At 38.0% G+C, this 22,671-nt stretch overlaps 1 protein-coding gene across 1 annotated transcript in view; it reads left to right on the forward strand.

Annotated features, from left to right (window-relative positions):
• The window catches only part of cenpi (centromere protein I), an 89,877-nt gene that overhangs the window by 5,470 nt on the left and 61,736 nt on the right, over nt 1–22,671 (forward strand). Inside the window, exons 2-10 of the mRNA XM_059977076.1 lie at nt 6,326–6,451; nt 6,773–6,891; nt 7,237–7,344; nt 9,612–9,660; nt 11,856–11,902; nt 13,517–13,606; nt 17,027–17,149; nt 17,362–17,511; nt 18,985–19,105. Of these exons, the coding sequence (XP_059833059.1) occupies nt 6,326–6,451; nt 6,773–6,891; nt 7,237–7,344; nt 9,612–9,660; nt 11,856–11,902; nt 13,517–13,606; nt 17,027–17,149; nt 17,362–17,511; nt 18,985–19,105 (933 nt within the window). The remainder of the gene's footprint in view (nt 1–6,325; nt 6,452–6,772; nt 6,892–7,236; nt 7,345–9,611; nt 9,661–11,855; nt 11,903–13,516; nt 13,607–17,026; nt 17,150–17,361; nt 17,512–18,984; nt 19,106–22,671) is intronic.

Raw genomic sequence — 22,671 nt, forward strand, 5'->3', positions numbered from 1 at the left:
CTTCTCTTGCCAGCCAAGGTTGCATCCTTTTTCCATTCGAAAATTTCTTCTTTTTTGGAATATATCTGTCTTGCACCTTCCTCACTTCTCGCATAAACTCCAGCCGCTGCTGCTCTGCTGTCCTTCCTGCTAGTGTCCCTTTCCAGTCAACTTTGGCCAGTTCCTCTCTCATGCCACTGTAATTTCCTTTACTCCATTGAAATACCAACACGTTGGATTTCGGCTTCTCCTTCTCAAATTTAACAGTGAACTCAATCATGTTATGTTCTCTTGTCTCCTAAGGGTTCCTTCACCTCAATCTCTCTAATCACCTCTGGTTCATTACACAATACCCAATCCAGTACAGCCGATCCCCTAGTGAACTCAACAACAAGTTGTTCTAAAAAGCCATCTCGTAGACATTCTACAAATTCTTGAGATCCAGTGCTGACCTGCTTTTCCCAATCCACCTGCATGTTAAAATCCCCCACAATTATCATAACACTGCCCTTCTGGCAAGCCTTTTCTATTTCCTGTTGTAGTTTGTAGTCCACATCACTGCAGCTGTTAGGAGGCCTGTATATAACTGCCATCAGGGTCCTTTTACCCCTGCGATTTCTTAGCTCAACCCATAAAGATTCTGCGCCTTCTGATCCTATGTCACCTCTTTCTAATGATTTAATATCATTTCTTACCAATAAAGCCGCACCACCTCCTCTGCCTACCTGCCTATCCTTCCGATACAGCGTGTATCCTTGGACATTCAACTCCCAGAGACATGCATCCTTCAGCTATGTCTCAGTGATGGCTACAATATCATACCTGCCAATCTGTAGCTGTACGACAAGATCATCCACCTTATTCCTTATGCTGCGTGCATTTAAGTATAACACCTTAAGTCACTATCTTAGATTTATTTCTGTTTTCCACCTCCTCTGCTCTATCATTCCGGTTCCCATCCCCCTGCCAAATTAGTTTAAACCCTCCCTAACAGCTCTATTAAACCTTCCCACCAGGATATTGGTCCCCTTCGGGTTCAGGTGTAACCTGTCCTTTTTGAACAGGTCATACTTCCCCCAGAAGAGATCCCAATGATCCAAGAATCTGAAGCCCTGCCCACTGCACCAGTCTCTCAGTCACACATTCAGATCCTGCTCTTCTTGTCCTCGGTAGCACACCGCCCAGGTAGCAATCCTGAGATTACTACCCTGGAGGTACTCCTTCAGCTTTCTTCCGAACTCCCGGAAATCTCTCTTCAGGACCTCCTCCTTTTTCATATCTCTGTCATTGGTATCAACATGTACCAAGACAGCTGGCTGCTCGCCCTCTCCCTTCAGAATATTCTGGATCCGATCTGAGACATCCGGTACCCTGGCATCTGGGAGGCAACACACCATGCGGGTATCTCTATCAGGCCCACAGAATCTCCTGTCTATTCCCCTGACTATTGAATCCCCTATGACTACCACATTCCTCTTCTCTCTCCTTCCCTCCTGCACAACAGCGCCAGGCTGTGGTCACCGTGGCCGTCCCCTGTCAGGTCATTCCCCTCAACAGCATCCAAAATGATGTACTTGTTGCTGAGGGGGGTTGCCACAGCGGTGCTCTCCACTATCTGGGCATTTCCCTTCCCTTTCTTGACAGTCACCCAGTTTTCTGACTCCTGTAACTTAGGGATGACTACCTCCCTGTAACTCCTGTCTATCACCTCTTCACTTTCCCTAATAAGCATTAGGTCATCAAGCTGCAGCTCCAGATCCCTACACGGTCTCCGAGGAGCTGCATCCCGGTGCACCTGGTGCAGATGTGGCCATCAGGGAGGCTGGAGATCTCCCAGGATTCCCACATCTGACACCCTGAACAAAGCACTAACCCTGCAGACATGCTACCTAATTCTACAGGAATGAAACAGGAAACATAAGTCTACTCACCCAGTTATCTTGCCAAGCACACAAACTTTTAAACCGTTAGCTGTGTGAGCCCTGCTGTTCCTCCGTCTGTCCAGGCTGATTTGCCAAGGGGAAAAAAAGAGTTGGTGCCTCTCTCTCGCCTCTTCCCATTACCGCCAAAGCCCCACATGCTGCTGCCACTCTCTCTGCTGTCCACTGTATAGGGTGGATTCTGGATGTTTTCCCAGAATCCCCTTGGTCATTGCTCGTTTGCCAGTTGTAGAGTTGTGCCCTTATCAGGGTTATGCTGGGCACAAACGATACAGTGGCAGTCGCCACCAGTCCTGTGGGAGGGTTGTGATCATGCTCTGCCTTCCCTGGTGCAACACCTGTGATATAACTTCAGTAGTAATACACAACTCCTTCCCTGGTGTCCTGCTACCTTCTGATTTCTTCTTTGCTCCATTTTCCCTTCTCCTCTGCCTTTTCATATAATTTTACTAAACGTTGTTTCTTCCTGCACACTTTCAATTTCAATTGCCTCTTGATCTTCTGCTGCCTTCTTCGCGTTGATGTTTGTCCACACATTTTGTTTCTGCTCCTTACTCTCCCCTTTCTGGTGAGCTTTTACTTTATTACTGCCACCTCTGCTGGCAGACTTGCTGCTTTCAGCAGTTATTGTGTTAGGTGCCCATGCTGCGCATCTGCCTTTTAGCTGTTGGTGACTGCTCTCAGCCACCCCATATTCAGGAGCTCTGCAGTGGTATCAGGTGTGTTTAGTATGAATTGTCCTATCATTACAACTGATTCACTTACTCACACTGCCCATGCAGTGCAGTCTAAAGCTGCTATGCAGCGAGGAAGTCCTACTGCATTGGATATCTGTTTCCTTGAATAATATGCCACTCACTTTTTTGTGTCTCCATGGTCCTACACCACTGCATTGTAGTACTCTTCCTCCTTGCTGCTGTTGCTGCTGTATAGGTGAAAGGGACAAACCGCATCTGGTAATGCTAGCATGAGAGCAGGGTCCAGTGATTTCTTGATATTAAAAGCCTTTTCCTTATCTGGCCTCCATCTTGCTTCCTTCAGAGGGAGCTTCCCTCCTTTAATCAAGGCCTGTATCAGGGCCACTAGTGCTGAGAACATTGGTATGAAGTTATGGCAATAATTGAAAAGACCCATTACCTTCCTCACTCCCCTTATGCTTACTGGTTGGGACATGCAGCTGTTTTATTGAACATTTGTCATCTGACATGGCCTTCCTCCTCTGCAAAATGGTGTAGCCCAGGTACTGTACGGTTTGCTTTCCTACCTGCACCTTGTGTGGACTGATATTAAACCCCTCGTCTAGCAGTATCTCTACACTGGCTATTGCCCCTAAGTGACCTGTTTCATCTTCTGAAGCAATTAGAAGATCATCTACATACTGTAAGCTGGTCAACCAGTAGGGCGTTAGATTGAGCTTTTCCAACATCTGCACCATCACCTTACGAGAAATGGCTGGGCTACTGTGGAATCCTTGGGGAGTATGGTCCACGTGTACTGGTGCCCAATCAGGTCCAAACTGGTCTTAGAACTCGGGTGCTAAGGGGAGTCTTCAAAATCCATTGGCAATATCCAAAACTGAAAAAAAAGACTGTGTCCTGGAGACGTGCCATTCAAGATTGTTGCACAGCCCCCCACAATCCCAGTGTGGCCTTTAGTGCAGTATAATGTATTGTTCACTGAAATGATTCATCAGGCTTCTTTACTGTCCATATTGGTGAGTTAGTAATTGACACAGTTTCCCTGAGTACTCCCTGGTGTTTTAGTTCCTTCGCTATAACCTGAACAGCTGTCAGTACATTTACGCTGACTAAGTTGTGTTCTCTGTTGGTCGTACAGGTTTGCTGCCCCTGGCTTGTCCATATTATTTTTCCCTTTCCTGAATCTATAATGGCTCATGCTTCTCTTTGGATGTCTCACCTAAGGATAGTACCCTCATTATTTGGACGTATCCAGAAATACATTGGGAGCTGCACTCCCCAGATTTCGATTATTTGTGACCCGCTTCTTTCTGCTTTTACTGTTTTTCCTCCTCCACCCATAAAATAAATAACACATCTGGTTGTTGGCAAGGGAAGATCATTTATGGATACCAGTGTCAACTAACATATTGCATCTGCCGGCCCCATAACAATGCTGTAGTGTACATCCATGGGTCATCAGCACAGGCAGTAGGGGCTGCCGTCACATCTTCTTCTGACGCAGAAGTCGTCGTCTTCAGCTCTATGATCTGATCAACAGTCAGATTGGTCAGACTGGGCACCGGTGGGGTGAGAGATTGTGTGTATGCTTGACTTTCACCTATTTTTCTTTCTTCTCCTTTAGACACTTCCTCTAGCCATATCCTGATAGGCCACAGCTGTAGCATATCAACTCCTTTACCCTCCCACGTCCATTCCAGTAGTACCTTGCTTCGTGCCTCGGCTGCCAGCACACAAAAAACCTCTGTGATGTCACAGCAGCTACATCCACTTTAGCCACTTTATGATTTTTTTTTCACTTTCTTTGGTCTATCATACCAGCCCACAAACTTATCGTTCCCAGTTACTCACACCTCCCCCCAGTTGCTGCTCATTTCCCCTTTAAGAGAGCAATATCTTTCTTCATTGATGATGTTCCTGGTAGTTGCCCATGTACCATCCTGCACCCCCTGGGCCATACTGTTCCAAGTTTTCATTGGGCACATTGCTTTTACCAACATATATATACCTTTGTGGTACATCTGGTGAATTTCAACCATTTCCTCAAGCTTGCACCAGAATTCTGAAACCCCGCGTGCAACTTTACGTGAGGGTAACTCTGACAAAATGCTCTGTTTCTCCCCTGGGGTGAAAGAATTATGAATAGTCATAATTAGAGTCAAGGGCTGGCCCAGATCATTAGGGTTCTCAACCTGACATTGCCTGACCTCAGCTGGTGCCACCTGACAGATATACCTGGGTAAAAAGTCTCCCTGAAATAACTCCACACTAATTCCCACACTGGTCAAAATATAAATGATGGGTACCAATTAAATATCACGTGCTTAAAACCGCAGAGTATGTACTCCACAACCTGAATTTGTGATGGCTGCTTTATTCCTTTGCATCACACTTGCAAAATATGTATGCTAAAATGCAGCCTTCGTACGAGTATACACGCCCCCAGAGATGTCCCAACGCTTCACCAACAACGCTTTATAACTGTTGGCTCCGTCTCACCAAATTAACACACAAAGTTTCGTCTCTTACATAAACAGATATACTCGTGCGCGCACTACTTTTATATCTGCCAGCTCAGCTCTCTTTGATTGTGATACCTCATGTTCTCATATTACAATGACCCGAACAAATCCAAGTGTGAGTGCTAATTTTAAAAATACTCACCCACTCAGTTCGCTGGTCACATGATGGGTTGCACAAAGGTATCCCACTTCTGACACCAAATGAGACCAGATATTGTGTAAATGAAGTCACCAAAGAAAAGTACCAGTAGTTATGAAGCAGCTTCTTTATTCAACAAAGCAAGATAGAACATACATCATATGGAGATTCTTTAGGTTGAAAGGTCCGTCTGTACCCAATGCTACACACATTTTATGTGTTAAAGATCAAAGAAAATTCAGGACAAGTCAAACAAATCCATATTTGCTATCTTCCCACCATCACACTTTAAACGAGTGTTAATCATTGTCACATCCATGCAATGAAATTTTGACTGGACTCTTGCATATGCAGACAATCGGCTAAGTTCCTGTTTCCTGGTCTGCCTAGTCAGTAAACCTCTTGTTCCGACATGCATTTAAATCAAATCCACAATTCAGATGTGAAGACAGGTGGCCAAAGTTGCCTGCTAAATGTGCTAAACCCAGAATTGCTAACATGGACCATAACAGTTCTGAGAGGAGATGTGTGCTAGGTTTGTTTTCTCTGCTGTGGTAGAGGCGGGTGGCTGGGGGTGGGGTGGTGACATAATAGAAATAGTAAGTTTGGAGGAAGATTAAGATAAATAGTACAGATAGTACAAATGGTTTTATGATGGGAGGTGTCTAAAATGAGGGCAAAGATATAAACTTAGGAAGGTTAAAGTGGTACACAACTATGATCTTACTAGGTGTCCGAACCCGCATAAAGGGTTTAATGGCTCTCCTGTTTTTGTTCCTTAAATGCCTTTAGGTTGTAGTACTTTAGTAGGATTTTTGTGATAATATTACAGTTGGTGGATTGTGGTTTTCATTTATGTTGTTTATTAGTAATGTTTTAGCAAGTAGAATCTACAATTTCTGCGTTAACGAGAGAAAAATTCAACATGGTTTCTTATTTGTGATTCCCACCCAAGATTAAATTATAACTTAGCAGAGGCTGCGTGAGATGGGATCTAAGCGTGCGAAAGAAAAAAGCATAATAATTGTATTTTCTGTTTTGGTCCAGTGAAGGAGAAAAATCCATCAAAAGGAATTCTTTATCTGGAGACAATTGAAGGCATTGCTTTTGAGAAGGGCTTGCTACCGGATGTGATTGAAGCACTTCTGGATGTGGCTATGAGTGCCAGACTAGGTAAACAAACTTAATGTACAAAAGAAAACTTTAAAGGTACTAAAAGGCATGATATAGAAGAGTATATAATAATTTATTTTTCCTTAGTAATATCAATTTTAATGCTGTTGTGGAAAACTTCAGTTGAGCTTGTTTTATTAAATATCAAAAATTTTGATGACACCATCTGTGGTGTATTTGAACAAATTGCAGTGTAAATTAGACTTTTAGTTGGTAAAGTGTAAAATATTTTCATACATTGTCACATTTTTCTCTTGTAACAAATGTTTTCATTTTGGTATACTGTAGTGGGTCTGATGAAATGAATGCTTTCTTTTAAAGTTGACAGGTTTAATACACGCATCTTAAGATGCCTTATTCCTGCGTCAGTAGTTCCTGAAAATGCAGTGACTAAAGCCATCTCCTGGATATGTACAAGGAAACCTGGTGTTAATGTCCAGGTGAGTCAAAATGCTTCTGGAGAACAGGGAACTGTGCCTTTATTTAAGACTCAGTTCAGGCCAGCATCTGAGCTACAGTGGATGCTTACTTCATAGATTATTTTCTTTGCAGAATTTCATTCAAATCACTTTTATATCTCAACTGTACTTCTATTAATGACCATTAGTAAGCAATGAATGGCAAAAGGAAAACCAATTATAATTTTATATTTTCTGAGACTAGAAATAGTCCAAATGATTTATTACAGATTAGTAAGTGAAACAAATATGGAGAAGATTTGGAAATATGGAAGTGACATATAAACTAAATGATGTTGATGAAAAATTAACTTTTCTGATCTGCAGGTACTGTTTTTCAAGTGGTTGTTAGCTGTGTTTGATCTGTTGGATTCAAAGAAACATATACATTCATTGTATGGCATGATTTTCTTCTTCCTTCAGAACGACAAACTGGTAAGAAATACTTCAGATTTTCTCATTAGGCAAATTTTATGTGCCATAGTGCAATATTCTTATTGAATGATAATATGTGAAAGTGAATCAATGGCTCAGGGTTTCTCAGCTGGGATTCCATGAGTGGTCGTTAGGCGTTCTGTGAGAGATTGTGATAAAAAAAAAACATAATTTTTTGAACTTCAGTCGATGCTAGAGCTTGCAGTGGTGGACAGTGACAGAGCAGCCCTGTTAGCAATCTCGTTAGAGGTCTCTCAGCCCAGTAAGGCAGTGTGCAGTAAGACCACGTTTATTCTCAGTTTTTGATGTGAGGTAAGGGATAATGTGAGCACTGTATTGCATTGAGGGAAGGACGGTAGGCTTATGATGAGTGCTGTATTGTATGGAGGAGAGGACGGTCGGCTAATGAGGAGTGTAAAGTGCATTTTCTGAGTATTGAATGGACTTATCCAACTTGGGATGTGACATCAGCCTCTCCCTCCCGAATTACCTCCCACAACTTCCCCTTGCGTGCCATTGACTGACTTATGGGAATGTTGTAGAAAATTGGAGGGAAACTTTCATTCTAAAGAAGAAATTTGTACCTGCCATGACTCAGCTGCTGGCCTGCCACTTTGCTGTTGTTGTAAACATTGCAGCAGGTGGATTGTGTCGCTTAGAAGTGAATTGTACTGTGAAGTTTTTTTTTTGTGTGGTTTTCTCATTCATTTTTTTATGCCATTCTTATTATGCAACGATGGTCACAAAAAAGTCTCCTTACCATGAAAGCTACGTAAAAGTCACACAGTTGGTGAGAACCTAATAATACCAGCATGTAAAATTATAGTGGGTAAAATGCTAGGACAAGATGCAATATGAGAAATTGAAAAGGTTTCACTCTCAAACAGTATGGTAAGTCGACGTATTGGTGACGTCATATGATGCTAAAGAGGTTTTGTGTGATAAACTGAAAAACACCAGATTCTGTCCAGGTTATGAGCCAACACAGTTCACCAATAAATGTCATGTTGTAGCATTTGTAAGATTTGTAAATGATACTGAAGTTCAAGAAAGCCTTTTCCGTTGCAAAGAGCTGCCGAAACAAGCAGAGGCCAAGATATATTTAATGTTCGGTCTTCATATCTGGAAACAAAAGGTTTTTCTCGGAGGAACTGTGTTGGCGTCTGTGCTGATGGTGCCCCATCAATGGTTGGCTCAGTGAAGGGTTTAATTTCTCTCTAGTGGAAGCAGAAGAAAAGCCTGATGTTGTCACAATATACTGCTTCAATGTTGCAATTAAGTTTTCATGTTGTAAATAGCATTAATTAAGACCAATTTACAACCTTGATTTAAATTGATCTACAGAGCTGACCTTTAAGAAAATTAAATCCTATTTTGGCTTAAGTCAGTTATTAAACAGAAATTTATTATGTTTGCGTTATGAGATTTTAAAATTTACGAAAGGGGAAAAGAGATTCATTACAAGAAGGGTAAGCTAAGCTTACCATTCCTGAAAAATAAAAGGTTGTTTTGCTAACAATTCATTCTAATTATAATTAATTCTAATTCTAATTATGGCATTTGCAGTGTAGACATCTCTATACTTTAAAATGTCAACACTTCAGGATGGTCTATGATAATAAATGCACGATACTATCTGGAATAGAACTGCAGTGTAGAGATACCTAGAGATCATTTGCCCCCTCATGTCTGAAGGAGTTTTGCTGATTTGTACCTTAATTTCATTCATGCCTCTTTTAATTTTAAAAAAATCTATCATCTATAAAGGGGCATATTTCTCAGTCCTGAATATTTCTATTTGCTTTGTATTCATAGATTTGTGAATTCACTTTGTGTGCGTGTGTATGTGGAAAGTGCTTCTTAATTTCATTACAAAATGGCCCTTCTGCAGCATGATAATATCTTCACCGAATATAGTTTCTTTATACCTAACTCCTTAAATTCCTTTTCTAGTTCAAACACCACAGTTAAATTTCTCCTCAACATTCTAAATGCAAGAGGTTTAATTAAATAAAGAATCTATTATTATTCTTTGTTAAATGAAAAGCATATTCATTGTGAAGTAATTTTGGAAGCAATGCAATTTGCTTCTGATGTGCCACTTAATGGTTGAGAAATAACCAAATATCTGTAACCTATGCAGGTATGCTTAAAATAAGATTCAACCTAATGCTTTGAAGGTGAAAATTTTTAAAAAGTAGCAAAAATGTTTATCTTTTTGATATTTCAAATAGTGTGAATTAAATAAGATTTTTTTTTCTTTCCAGTGCCCATATATATGTCACTTATTGTACCTGTTGACAAAAAAGGAAAATGGTACGTATGCTGATTTATCACAGTTGTATTTTACAATGCTTTGATTGTGTATCATAATTACAACAGCATTCAGTAACTTGAAAATCAAATTGCACTTGAAATTTGTTCAGTGTTCCAAGTTTAAAAATATAAGTTCAGTCAGTCAATTGATCAATTCTCCATTTATCTTGAGGAAAGTGTTCCAGCCAGTTTATAGCACAGATGTTTCCATCTCATCTTTCCCAGAGTATAATTAGTTTGATGTTGGTGCTAAGCTTGCAGCAAAAACATGTTTAAGGGAACCTGTATTAATAGCTCAATTGTACTGTAAAGACATTTTTGGGGCTTTCAGGCATTTAAAAAAATTACAGTGCATAAGATCCCATCATGCTGTGAGGAAATTAAGTGATTTGGATTGAATTTTTTTTTTTCTGTGAATCTTGGCTTTGAACTGAGAAAATGCTGACAAGTTAAAGGTAATAACCTTGGCTTCCCCCAAATCTGGATTGATCTCAGAGTACACATTTAGAAATGATGAACCTCAAATTGCTATTGAAGTGAAGTTGTTCCAAAAGCCATTATACAGATCAAACCCAAAATACAGGCACGTTCATCTTACAAAACTTTTTACTTTCAGAATTCACATATCACTACTCAAAAAAATTGAGATAAGGAATAAAATTCAGTCATACAGAATTTTGTTGGGGGAGCAGAAATAAAGGAGCATAATTTTATTCAACTTGTTTTCCTTAATCCATGTGCAAATGACAAGGTTTTGCATTATGGGAAAGTGTAATATTGGCTATTTTCTAGGAATACAAACCTCGCTACCTCCCTCTGCTCTCTCTTCACATCTTTAATGTGTGGATTGCTTTGTTGTTGGTCAAGCATCAAAGGAAATTATATTTCATTCAAGGGAATAGATTAGCTCATTAAATCAGACAATTCATTGAATTATTACAAATGATGCAAAGGGGGGAAATGGAAGGAAAAAACTAAAAAGAAGGCACTTATATGCATAAAGACATGCAAAATCACCCAGGGCATGTCATAATAGATGGTGCATTTTTAATTGAAGTCAGAGAAAGCTACAGCACAGAAGCAGGCCCATTTTCCTCATTTAGTCCATGCTGAACCAATTAAACTGCTTACTACAGTTGACCTGTACCCAAACTATAGCCCCTCTATACCCTTCTCATCCATGTACCTACCCAAGTTTCTGTTAAACGTTGAAATCAAAATCACATGCACTACTTACACTGGCAGCCCATTCCACACTCTCACCACCCTCTGAGTGAAGAATTTGCTGAAGAACTGTAGCTCTTCTGATATATTTAGTTGTAGTGAGATAAACGTAAGGCTGAAATGCAAGCAGGATGATGCGGTGTGAGCAGATTTTTTGAGTACTCAAAGCCAAGGGATTTGGAGATTTAATAAACTGCATCTGGGGCATCAACCAGAAGTTGGGCATTGAGGATAGTGTGAACTTTAGTGGGAAAACAAAGGGAAAGCAGATGTGCGGTGGGAATGAAGCGAACTGATGGCCTGCAGAATCTGGCTTTAAAAGTTCCCCCACCGTTACTGAGTTTCTGTAATTACAGAAGGGTGACTTGGCCAGTTACCAAACAACAACAGACTGATACTCAGGACAGGGGATGATCTGGTCTGATAACATGATTGTCAACAGTACGTTAGATTGTTTAAGCTTTAATTGGTGGACATTAGTGATTGTTTCATAATCTGTAAATTCAAGTAAAAGTTGATATTACAAAATAAGAAAATTCTTGTTTTGTTGTCTCTAATTGAAACTACTGATTAGATTCTTGCACAGCTAGCGGTGGTCTGTCACTGCCCTACTTAAGATTGCTAGATGAGCATAAGGGAAATACTTGTCCTATAATAGTCACGATCAAATACAGTGTAGCAGTCGCATGACATCGATTTTGCTTGGTTGATATGCTGCTTGAAAAATCTGGATGATTTTCTTTCTAATAAACTCTCTGATCATTCACATCTATTTCATCACGTTGCAAACTACAGATTGCAACTTCAGTATAAGGGTTTCAGTTGTAGTAAAAATGCAGTTGTAAAAGACCCATAAACAGCAAAATATCCAAAATGTTTCTCAGTGACATTATATGAAACAAAAGAAAGGGTTTTTTTTTTGAGTGGCCATATTTTCATCTAATACCTTGTGCTTTCTTGCCAATTCTCAGTTAAACGATTCAGAGTTAAGAAGTTAATAGATCTACAGTCCAAAATGGTAAGTGCAAAGTTGGTTTGATTTGTTTACTTCTAGGAGTATAATGCTTCATTCAATATTTATTGCCATTGACATTCAACAGCATATAGGTTACAGCCAGTAACTTGAGCTGATGAATTTGCTAATGCCTTGTGAAAATCTTTGAAAAGATCAACTACTCCTGTGATTGAATATGAAAATAAGTCATGGGGTATATTTAAAAATTGTTCTTAATTAGTAAGGGCGTAAAAGTTTATGGGGAAAAGGCAGGAGAATGAAGTTGCGAAGGATATTAAATTAGGCATGATCAGATAGTGGTGCAGACTCAATGGGCTGAATGGCCTAATTGTGCTCCTCTTATTTACAGTTTTATGATGTTGCTTGGAGCTCTAAAAGCCTACCAAGACAATTTCAGCATCCCTGCATGCTAAAATCAGAAAGAAGCCATGACGGAATGGCAAGTTGATTTTGATATTGCCAAAGGTGAACTCACACATTCAAAATGACAGAACTGTCCAAATGGGATCAAACTAGAAGAACTGAAGGTCCAAAAAATATTTAGGGATTATTTATTTGTATCATTGAAATATTCGTTGTAAATCACATACAGAAAATTATCTCAATGGATAATGGAATGTTGTCTTTTAAACTGGCAAGTATTTTGGGTTATAATAACGGTACAAAAGTCTGATTAGACCACACCTGACTGCTGTGACATCTCTTGGGATCACACCTTAAGTATAAGCTGTGGAATAACTAAAGTTATCAAGATGCAGCAAACAAGCAAAAAAAAAACGATGTATTGAATTTTATTGCAGTAGATTTGAGTACACAAGTAACAAGTCTTACTATAAACTGTTCAGGGTTTTGGCACAATATGCTGTTTTAGATTACATACCAAAGGAAGAACAAACTAGCTGTCACTTCTGCATTATTATCCTTTAATGATTGTAGAAACAACATAGCAATAGATTTAATTATTTAAATTATCCCAAGGAGTAACCACATTGGCAAATAGGATATTGGCCTTTATCTCAAGGGTATTAGAATGTATTGAGTCTTCATCTAATCAATTCTGTGTAACCATGATATATTTTGGTTGGTAAATCTTGGGAAAGTACCATCTGCCCAGGGCAGGCACAACACAGTTTCTGTAAAATGATACCACGGTTTAATGGATTAAATCACAAGGGCCTCTGTGGTAGCTTGTATATTCTTCAGTTAAGGAATCCAGAGATTTGAGATAATTAAATCACTGCTGGATTTAAAAAAAAGTAGATGCATAAATTCATTCTCTGTTACAGAATCTAGAAGAAGAGTCTGAATATAATTATGGTTAGGCTATTTATGAGTAAAATTTAGAAATGTCGTTTTGAAGTGATCATGGGACTCCAAGATCTAGAAGATCATGAAATCATTTGGTCAAAAATTGAATAAAAATAGATAAGGCACTTGGCAGTCAGGATCAAACTGAATGGAAGAATTGATTTAATTGGTTAAATTACCTGTTGTTGGTGTTATGTATCTGAATGAAGGAAGGTAGTTGATATTATATAAAAGCTACTGAGCCTGTGTTGAATTTTTGGTTTTGTCATTAAGCTGCTTTGACAGATGCAGATATGATCTCTTTCATAGGGAATGCAGACACACTTGGTGGCCCTTCTCTTGTTGTATAAGATCCATGCACCTGAATATGTTTCTTTGACACTATCTGGAAAACCCAAAGTAAGTCCTTTTATATGACTTGTAAAAAATCTTTTGCACTATTCTGTGTGGGTTGTGGGTGCTTTTCCTCTTTTTCACGAATTTGCCTTTTTGAGATAATTTCAGTTTCCTGTTGTCTTGACCAATATTAAAATTTGCATCTTTGTGAGGTGGGGAGGGAGGATTTTTTTTCTCTATCTTTTACTTGGTTTATTCAAATTTGTATGTGGGCAGCCAATTGAATCTCTGGGTGAATGATTTGGGATTTAAGAAGTCAAAAACATCAATGTATTGTATTTATATCTTTGTTTCTTTAAGATCCAAATAGCAGGTTGCTTGAATAAATATTATAAAATTTTTGAGGCTATTTCACAATAATATGAAGTTGGATTGCACTTGCATCTGCAGAACAAATGTGCTGTGGATCAACATTATTAACTGTCCCTGAGTACCAAAAACTGTTCCATATTCAAACAGTATTTGTCCTGAAATATTTTGAAAACATTAAAGGTTCAAAGGTTAATTTATTATCAAGGTATACAACTCTGAAATGTAACAATTCTCCGGGTGGCCGTGAAACCAAGAAAGAAAAGAAAGACGGCACGATCATCAACCCCCAAATCCCACCTCCCTCCAAAAAAAAATGAATGAAAATGGATCAGGCACATCAACACCCCCTAAATCCCTCCTCTTGTGCAAAACAAACACGAACAAAATGGATCAGACACATGACCCGCGAATTCTTCCTCCCACTCAAAAAAAAGTGAACAAAATGGAACAGGCATGTCAACCCCAAAATCCCCTCCCCGCACAAGTAAAAACCGAGAAGATTTGGTGTAAAAGCTCAGAATAAAGCACAGAATATAAAAACTATAAGACTGGGGGTGAGGGTGGGGAGGAAGAGTATAAAGTCCTGGGCAACACTCTTTGGGTACAGCGGCTGGCTTTTCCTTCTGGTGCAGAGCAGCTGGTACTCATCCTCTGCACTCGCTTCAGTCTTCATCGCTTTAATTGATGAACAATGGAAGCGTTAATCAGTGAAATAGAGCCAAATATCGCTTGCGCCCATCTTGCAGTCTGCCCGATATGAGGTTCGCTGATGCTGCCTCTGCCTCCCAGATCCACCTCAGAGTGCTGAAGTACCCAAACGATCTGCAAACTGCAAAACACAGGCTCCAGCAGTTCCAGAAACACATTCAAGACAAGAAACAAAAGTAAACGACATAAAAGAAATGAGAAATATGGTTTCATGATCTACCCAGAAGATGGCGACCAAAAGAGCATTGTATACAGGCACCATTAATGCGGTTTACCAAACATACAATTAGCGAAGTGTATTGGAACGAGTGTCTTATTTACTTTAGCTTTATGCATTTACCTGTTGCTCTCTCACCATCAAAAGTTCCTGATCTGCTGCGTATGACCAACATTTTGATGGTTCCCTGTTGTTGCACTAACAGTAAGCAGCACATGTACGATATCTTATGCAGCACGCACAAATTCCTGGAGGAACTCACCTGATCGGGTAGCATCTATGGAAATGAATAAACAGTTGATGTTTTGGGCCAGAACCCTTTGTCAGTACTGGAAAGGAAAGGAGAAGATGCCAGAATAGGAAAATAGTGGAGAGAGAAGGAGAGGAGAACAAGCAAGAAGGTGATAGGTGGAAAATACAAAGGGTTGGAGAAGAAGAAATCTGATGAGTGGAGAGCGGACCATGGGAGAAAGTGAAAGAGGAGGGGGTACCAGGGGAGGTGATAGGCAGGTGAGGAGAAGAGGTAAGAGAGGGCCAGAGTGAAGAATTGAAGAAGAGGGAAGGTGGAGAATTTTTTTTGACTGACATTTACATCCCAAGCAACAACTCTCAGACATTTTTACCCATCCACTGCCACCAATCTCCTAGTTCCCTTATCCCACACTATTTTTTCTACCTCCTCCCCAACATCCATAAACTTGACTGTGCTGGTAAGCCCAATGTTTCTGCATGTTCCTACAACACTGATCTCATGTCTGAATACCGCAACTCCATTTTATACCTCTGCTTCAGTCCCTTCCCAGCTGTATCCATGACACTTCACATGCTCTTGATCTTCTCAACAACTTTCAATTCCCTGACCTAATCGCCTCATTTTCATCATGGATGTCCATTCTCTATACACTTCTATTCCCCCCCCCCCCCCCCATCAAGAAGGCCTTAAAGCTCTCCCCTTTTGACAAAGGACCTGACTTATTCTGTTCCATTATCTCGCAGAACTGGTCCTAACCATCAAAAATTTATCACCTTATAGCTAGCACTCCTTCCCCTCCTGCCATCTTATTCTCTTCCCACTTACTTTCCAGTTCTGATTAAGGGTGTTGGCCTGAAATGTTAACTGTTCATTCATTTCCATGGATGTTGCTAGACCTGCTGAGTTCTTCCAGCATTTTGTGTGTGTTGTTCTGGGTTTCCAGCACTCTCAAAATCTCATTTGCACGTAATATGCCTTGCTCATACAAGTACTGAACTTCAAAACTAATATTAAAATGGTGTGCTTTGTGATGCATGCTGCAATTAACAATATGTATGTACTTAAAATTTTGCAGTTTGTTTGAACCAAACTTATTATTATAAACATATTTTTCAAGCACTTTCAGTTGTGAAAAATACTTTATAACTTACAAAATACCTTTTAGTCTGTACCAGTGAGACAAGAATGTATGAAGGAATGTTCAATTTGTGAAATATTTTGAAATGTTCAGTCTGAGTCATCACGGGCTGTTTATATAGATTCTAAAGACATTTACAGGCAACCTCTCTGCAACATTAAGGGAATGGGCCGATGGTGTTTTCCTTATGAAAAAGATCCATATCACAATTTTCTGTAACATCTGCACATGTCAAGAAGTGGATATTGAGAAAAAAATTGTTTATTTACTTTTCACAATTTTTGTAAGAATGAATTTTTTTCTGTATCTCAGATTTTTTGATTTGTGATTCTGTAAGGGCAATTTTTTGTTGGTCAGACTTCCATAACACAGAAATCACCTGTATTGGAATGCAACAGCATATTAGACACAAAAAGGTGGTGCTTTAGTTGGTTCTTGGAAGCTGAAAGATTTGCATAGTTCATATGATTTACTGTGTTGTAAGATTTTTTAAAATTTAAATTTAATCCTATATCCTTTTATACTTATAGCATATTTGCTGGTATGGAATTCAGTTTTGCTTATGTAGTATTGCATAGAGCATAGCCCCATCAGTCTTGACTGGATCTAAATCCAGGTACCAAATATCAAAGTCCTTGTTATTTTTTTATTATTACTTCAGATGAGCTGGTATAGACCAGGAGCATTTCTTTTTTTTTTAAATTTTGACTTTTGGTGATATGTTTGATTTTTTTGGATTGGTGCATCACAAAAAAATACTTTATCATATAACTATAAATCACTGTTTCCATACAGAATTTTCATGAGTGTAGTTCTCCCTGGAAAAAATTCATTGAAAAGATCCAAAACAATGGTTACAGGCAGTTGTCCAAAACTCGAGGTTTGGAAAACTTAATAGAGCCTCCAATGCAAAAAAGGGTAAGGAAATTTCACTATTTGTCACTGAATAAACTCCAATTTTACTGTATTTGTTTTAATGTTTTGATAACAAATAAACTAGTTTTATGGAAATGGCCAGAATAAAGTGATATTAACAGCAGGTGTGAAGTAATGAAATGGAAAGCTGACTTGCTTTGCTTGTAGATTGAGGTGTTCGTTAATTGTCTTAATCTTAATTTCCACTTTTGCAGAGGAGAAAGATGCATCAAGAAGTTATCCCAAGTATCAGTAGTGCTGCACACACGACTGAACTGCCTCATTTCCTAATTCAGAGCAAAACCTTTCCTTTGGAGCAGTTAACCACATTCTCTCAACTACTGCAGAACTTTGATTGGATTGAGGTAAGGAAAAAGGCAATTGAAGTAATGGACCTTGGAATATTCTTGCATACTAAATAATTTTAAACTCTGAAGAATGGAACACTATAAAATTATTCCTACTTGCGGAGTATATGCTTTTTATAGTTGTGCTATTAGATTTAACAATTTTGCATCCTCCTGTAATGGCATAGGAGAAGGCAATGCAACCCGCCAATTCTGTGACAACTCCAAGAAGAACAATTCTATCTGTTGTATCTCCTGTCTCTTTTACCTATTGCTCTGCAAACTATTCTCAAGTGCTTGTCCAATTCTCTGTTGGTTGCTTCTCTTTCTTTACATGATCAATCGTTAATGTATTCCATAACATATTAAATCTGTGTCCTCAGTCTTCAGCCAGTGTAATAAGGGAAACAGTGCCCCGTAGACTGTTCACAATCCTGTATATTTCAATCTAATTTCTTCCTAACCAAGAAGAAAAACTCTACTTTTTCCTTTCTAGTATAATCCCTGGTGACTAGAAAATTTCTTTGGAATAAATACTTCGTACACCTCTTTGTTCACATTCTATCCAAAGTGTGTGATTGAAATGAAATGCATTGTTCTAGTTACTTTTGCACTGTTTTCTGTGTCATCTCAGCTTCTCAGTTTTTGTACTGTCTGCTTTTACTTAACAATTTCTCGATCTCATATGTTTTCCTAACTGATCATTTTATCAGTACTGCTTTTTACTTACAAAGATGTTTACACAGTTATCTCTGTTTCATAATTTTCTTCAGAACTCAGCCTTTTAATACGTTGTCTTTATTCTAACTGTGAAGGGCTATCATTTCTTTGAATAAGATTTCTTCTGCCACTGTCTATTCTATGTACTTGTATCTTCATGGCATCTATTACTGCCTTCCTCATTATTTACCAATATTACAGATATGTGCAAGTCATTTAATATAAACCAAAAAAAAACCAGATCTCAGCACTGTTCCTGAGAAATAACACTGTGGTTTGGTAGCATAGTGGTTAGCACAAGGCTTTATGGTACCAGCGACCTGGGTTCAACTCCTGGCACTGCCTGTAAGCAGTATGTATATTCTCCCTATGACCGTGTGAGCTTCCTCTGGGTGCTCTGGTTTCCTCCCACAGTCCAAAGACATACCGGTTGGTAGGTTAATTGGTCACGGGTTTCCATTCCAGTAGATGATCAGGAAAAGCAAAAACCAGAATTTTAATTATTTTCACCTTGGTTTACCAATATTGTTAGTTCATTGTCTTTGTTCAGTGCAGCTAAATTATCAGCGCACACCAAAATTGAAATATTGTGGCAGATTGTGCCCTCAACCCCAAGGAGAGTAAACTTTCAAGCATTTAATGATAAGGGTGATCTATTTTTTGTCTTGGAACTTATTTGATGTTTGAGAGCTAGTTGTTGTCTTTCATGTTCTGATGATGTTTCATTCATCTGTGTTGTTGTACCATTTTTTTCCTTCCCCATTCATTCAGTTTCCAGCACAGATGGGTTCAGTGCTAAGGTCTCCTCTGTTACTTCATTACATTAATTGGGTAAAAGATGATTCCGCCTTACTTCGTCTGGATTTTTGGCTGGCTCAAACTCTTCAGGAAGGTGAGATAATGAAGGATTCTTTATTGTATTATTGAAGCCAAAATTTAAAACACATTACACTAGGTCAACAAATAATGAATTACAATAAGGGTATGAGTATTGCCAGTTTTGTTTAAATGTCTTTTCCCAAGAAGCAATGAAAGATAGAATAGGCACTCCAGAGCAAGAGAGATAATTGTATATTTACTTTTCTTAAATAATATGCAGAATTTCTGGAACTTCAGTTCAATATACAGCTTTTATCTATAAATAGTGAAAGGTTTTGATCTCTAAGATATAAAGGAAAAAGTTATTTAGATTCTCTTCATTAGTTTTGCTATTTCTGATATTTTCAACTCCATGCAAATTTTATTGACTGAATATTAACCAACAATATTCATGATGAGTAGGTGGAGTTTCAAGATGGCAACGTAGACATTTGCCTTTTAGGCGCTCTTCATTTTTTAAACTATAATCACCCTTTAATCAAATCTTTTCGTACTTAATTACATGGGTTGATATTTACGATTTACTTCTTTTCTAAAATAATACTTGATTTAATCTTTTCAAACTTAAAATGTCTGTATCTAAGAAATCGTCTAAAGACCCTCCATCTCTTGAGGCAATTTCCAGTCTTCTGGATACTAAACTTGCAAGTCTGGAAAATAAGCTTACTGCGAAAATGTCTGAGCTTGAAGAAGTCGTTAGATCGTTTGATACCAAGCTTCAATCGCAGGCAGCAGATATTGAACGGCATGAAGAAAAGTTTGCGGCTCTTGACAAGTTAATTTGTGAAAAAATACATACTATTGAAACTTTGGAGAAGAAGGTACGGTCGATCGCTAAAATAGTGGAGCAGAATAAGTTTAAAATCACCGATCTTGAAAACCAATCTCACGGACAAAATTTGCGAATTATCGGATTTCCCGAAAATATTGAGTCTGGTGACTTAACTGAATATTTCTCTAACTTATTGTGGGAAATTTTTGGCGAGGATGTTTTGCGGGCTAAACCTACTATTGATCGTGCCCACAGAGTTTCGAGATTTTCGATCTCGAGAGACAAGCCACGAGCTGTGATTGTTCGCCTCCATTATCCTCGGGAGAAAGAGCTTTTAATCCGATTAGCTCGTCAGAAAGGTATGATTTCTCACAGAAACAACAAGTTTCGTATTGTTGAAGATTATTCATTTGATGTGATGAAGGCGAGAATCGCTTTTAAACCAGTGATGGCAGAGATTCATTCGATTGGACTTAAACAAGCTTTAAGATATCCAGCGAATCTCAGAATTACGTTGAGTGACGACAGTCAGCGCTTCTTTAATTACTCCGGAAGAAGCAAAGAAATTCGTCGAAGAATATCGGTCTTCTAGTACAAGTTGAACTATGTGTTATGTTGAAGAGTTTTTGGAGAGAAGATGCCATTTCATTTTGGGCTTTAACTTATGAAGCTGCGGTATAGCTTTTTACTTTGGTCTGTAGACCTGTTTTTTTTTATTATCATGGTTTATAGATGCTCTTCTAATTTTACTATAATGTCTTTTTTCTTAATTTTTTTACTCTGAATTGGATATACACGTTAATACTTTGTAATAATGATTTATTTTTTAAGATGTCGTTTCTTCTTCCCATAAGACTTTGCTTTCCGTAAGCATTTATTTGCTTGTACTTGAAAATGGGACGAATGTTTTGGGTTTTTGGACCTTTTTTTATATATTGTAGTGATTATTGAATCCTTTTTTAATCCTATTTTGATGACCTTTTTTTAATAGATTGGTGAATTTACATTTATATTCTGTAATATGGTTTTTTCAAAATGTTGTTTCTTCTTCCCATGTCTTTGTTTTTGAAATGTCATTTTCTTGTATTTGAATATGGAATCCTTTTTTTAAAGGCATATTACACTATTTTAAACTTTAATGTTTATCCTTTTTTATTAATGATCTTTTGCTTTATTATATTATTTTTTCATTTTGATTGATATATATTCTTTCTTTTTACAACCCTGTATTTATATCTGGGTGTTATATAGTCTTTTTTCTTTTCATGGAGTTGCCATCTTGAAATGAGGGTAATATTAGTATTAGTTTGTGCGCCTGCCGCTTGGCTTTTTTTCGTGGGGTTGGGGGAGGGGGTAGGGATCTTTTCTCACGCTTTTCCTTTTTATTTTTTTTTGCTTTTAGTTTATGGGCCGACTTTAGATTATTAATATTGTTGAAGTGTCATGTTCTCTGGTTGCTCCTAAATCATTTTTCCTTCTTCCTGAATTATGGGTTATGTGTCTTTTTAACCTTTTATGATATATGCAATTAATATTGGCATGATGGATGTCTATTAATTTTATCTCTTGGAATACTAATGGTTTAAATAATCCGATTAAACGTAAAAAAATATTTAAAGTATTCCATAGACTAAATGCTAATATTATTTTTGCACAGGAGACCCATATTAGGAGGGAGGATAATCAACGCTTTTTTAGGTTCTGGAAGGGTCAACAATTTCACTCGAATTGTACTGCCAAAATTAGGGGTGTGTCTATTTTTATAGACCCCTCAATTTCGTTTGCACATCATGAAATTATTTCTGATCCACAGGGCAGATTTTTGTTGATAACTGGCTCACTTTTTAATCGAAAAGTGGCTCTAGTTAATATTTATGCTCCAAACTTTGACTGCCCTGAATTTTTTAAACATTTATTTACTTCCCTCCCTAATCTAAATGAATATATGTTGATAATGGGTGGAGATTTCAACTGTTGTCTGAATCCTTCGATGGATAGATCTAAACCTATTCGAATTCTTCCGAATAGATCATCCTTACTTATTAATTCCTTTATGGTTGATTCGGGAATTACTGATCATAAAGAAATTAATAATACTTTCCAAAATTTTTATAAATCTTTATATCAATCAGAATTTGATGGCAATCTGTCCATGATGGATAATTTTTTTAACAATTTGAATATTCCTAAACTGACAGATGAAGATCGGAGCTTGTTCGATGCTCCTATTTCTATGGCTGAAATAGGAGAGGCTATCTCATCAGTGAACTCAGGGAAAGCTCCTGGTCCTGATGGTTATATTATAGAATTTTTTAAAACTTTTTCTTCTTTGCTTTCCCCTTGGTTATGTGAAATCTTTAATGATGCATTTACTAAGAAGAGACTACCCCAGTCTTTTTATGAAGCTACTATCTCTCTAATTCTTAAAAAAGATAAGGATCCTACTCTATGTGCATCTTATCGCCCTATATCGCTATTAAATGTAGACTCTAAGATTCTTACAAAAATTTTAGCTATTAGATTAGAAAAGTTACTATCACAAATTATTTCAGAAGACCAAACTGGTTTTATTAGGAACCGGTATTCCTTTTTTAATGTTAGAAAATTGATTAATATAATTTATACTTCTTCACCCACAACCTCAGAATGTGTTATTTCATTTGATGCTGAAAAAGCTTTTGATAGAGTTGAATGGACATACTTATTTAATGCCTTGAGAAATTTTAATTTTAGTCCTAATTTTATATCATGGATTAAATTAATATATTATAAACCTGTTGCTTCTGTTCTTACAAATAATTACAGAT

The sequence above is a fragment of the Hypanus sabinus genome, chromosome 8 (genome assembly GCF_030144855.1).
Source record: "Hypanus sabinus isolate sHypSab1 chromosome 8, sHypSab1.hap1, whole genome shotgun sequence".
Lineage (NCBI taxonomy): Eukaryota > Metazoa > Chordata > Chondrichthyes > Myliobatiformes > Dasyatidae > Hypanus > Hypanus sabinus.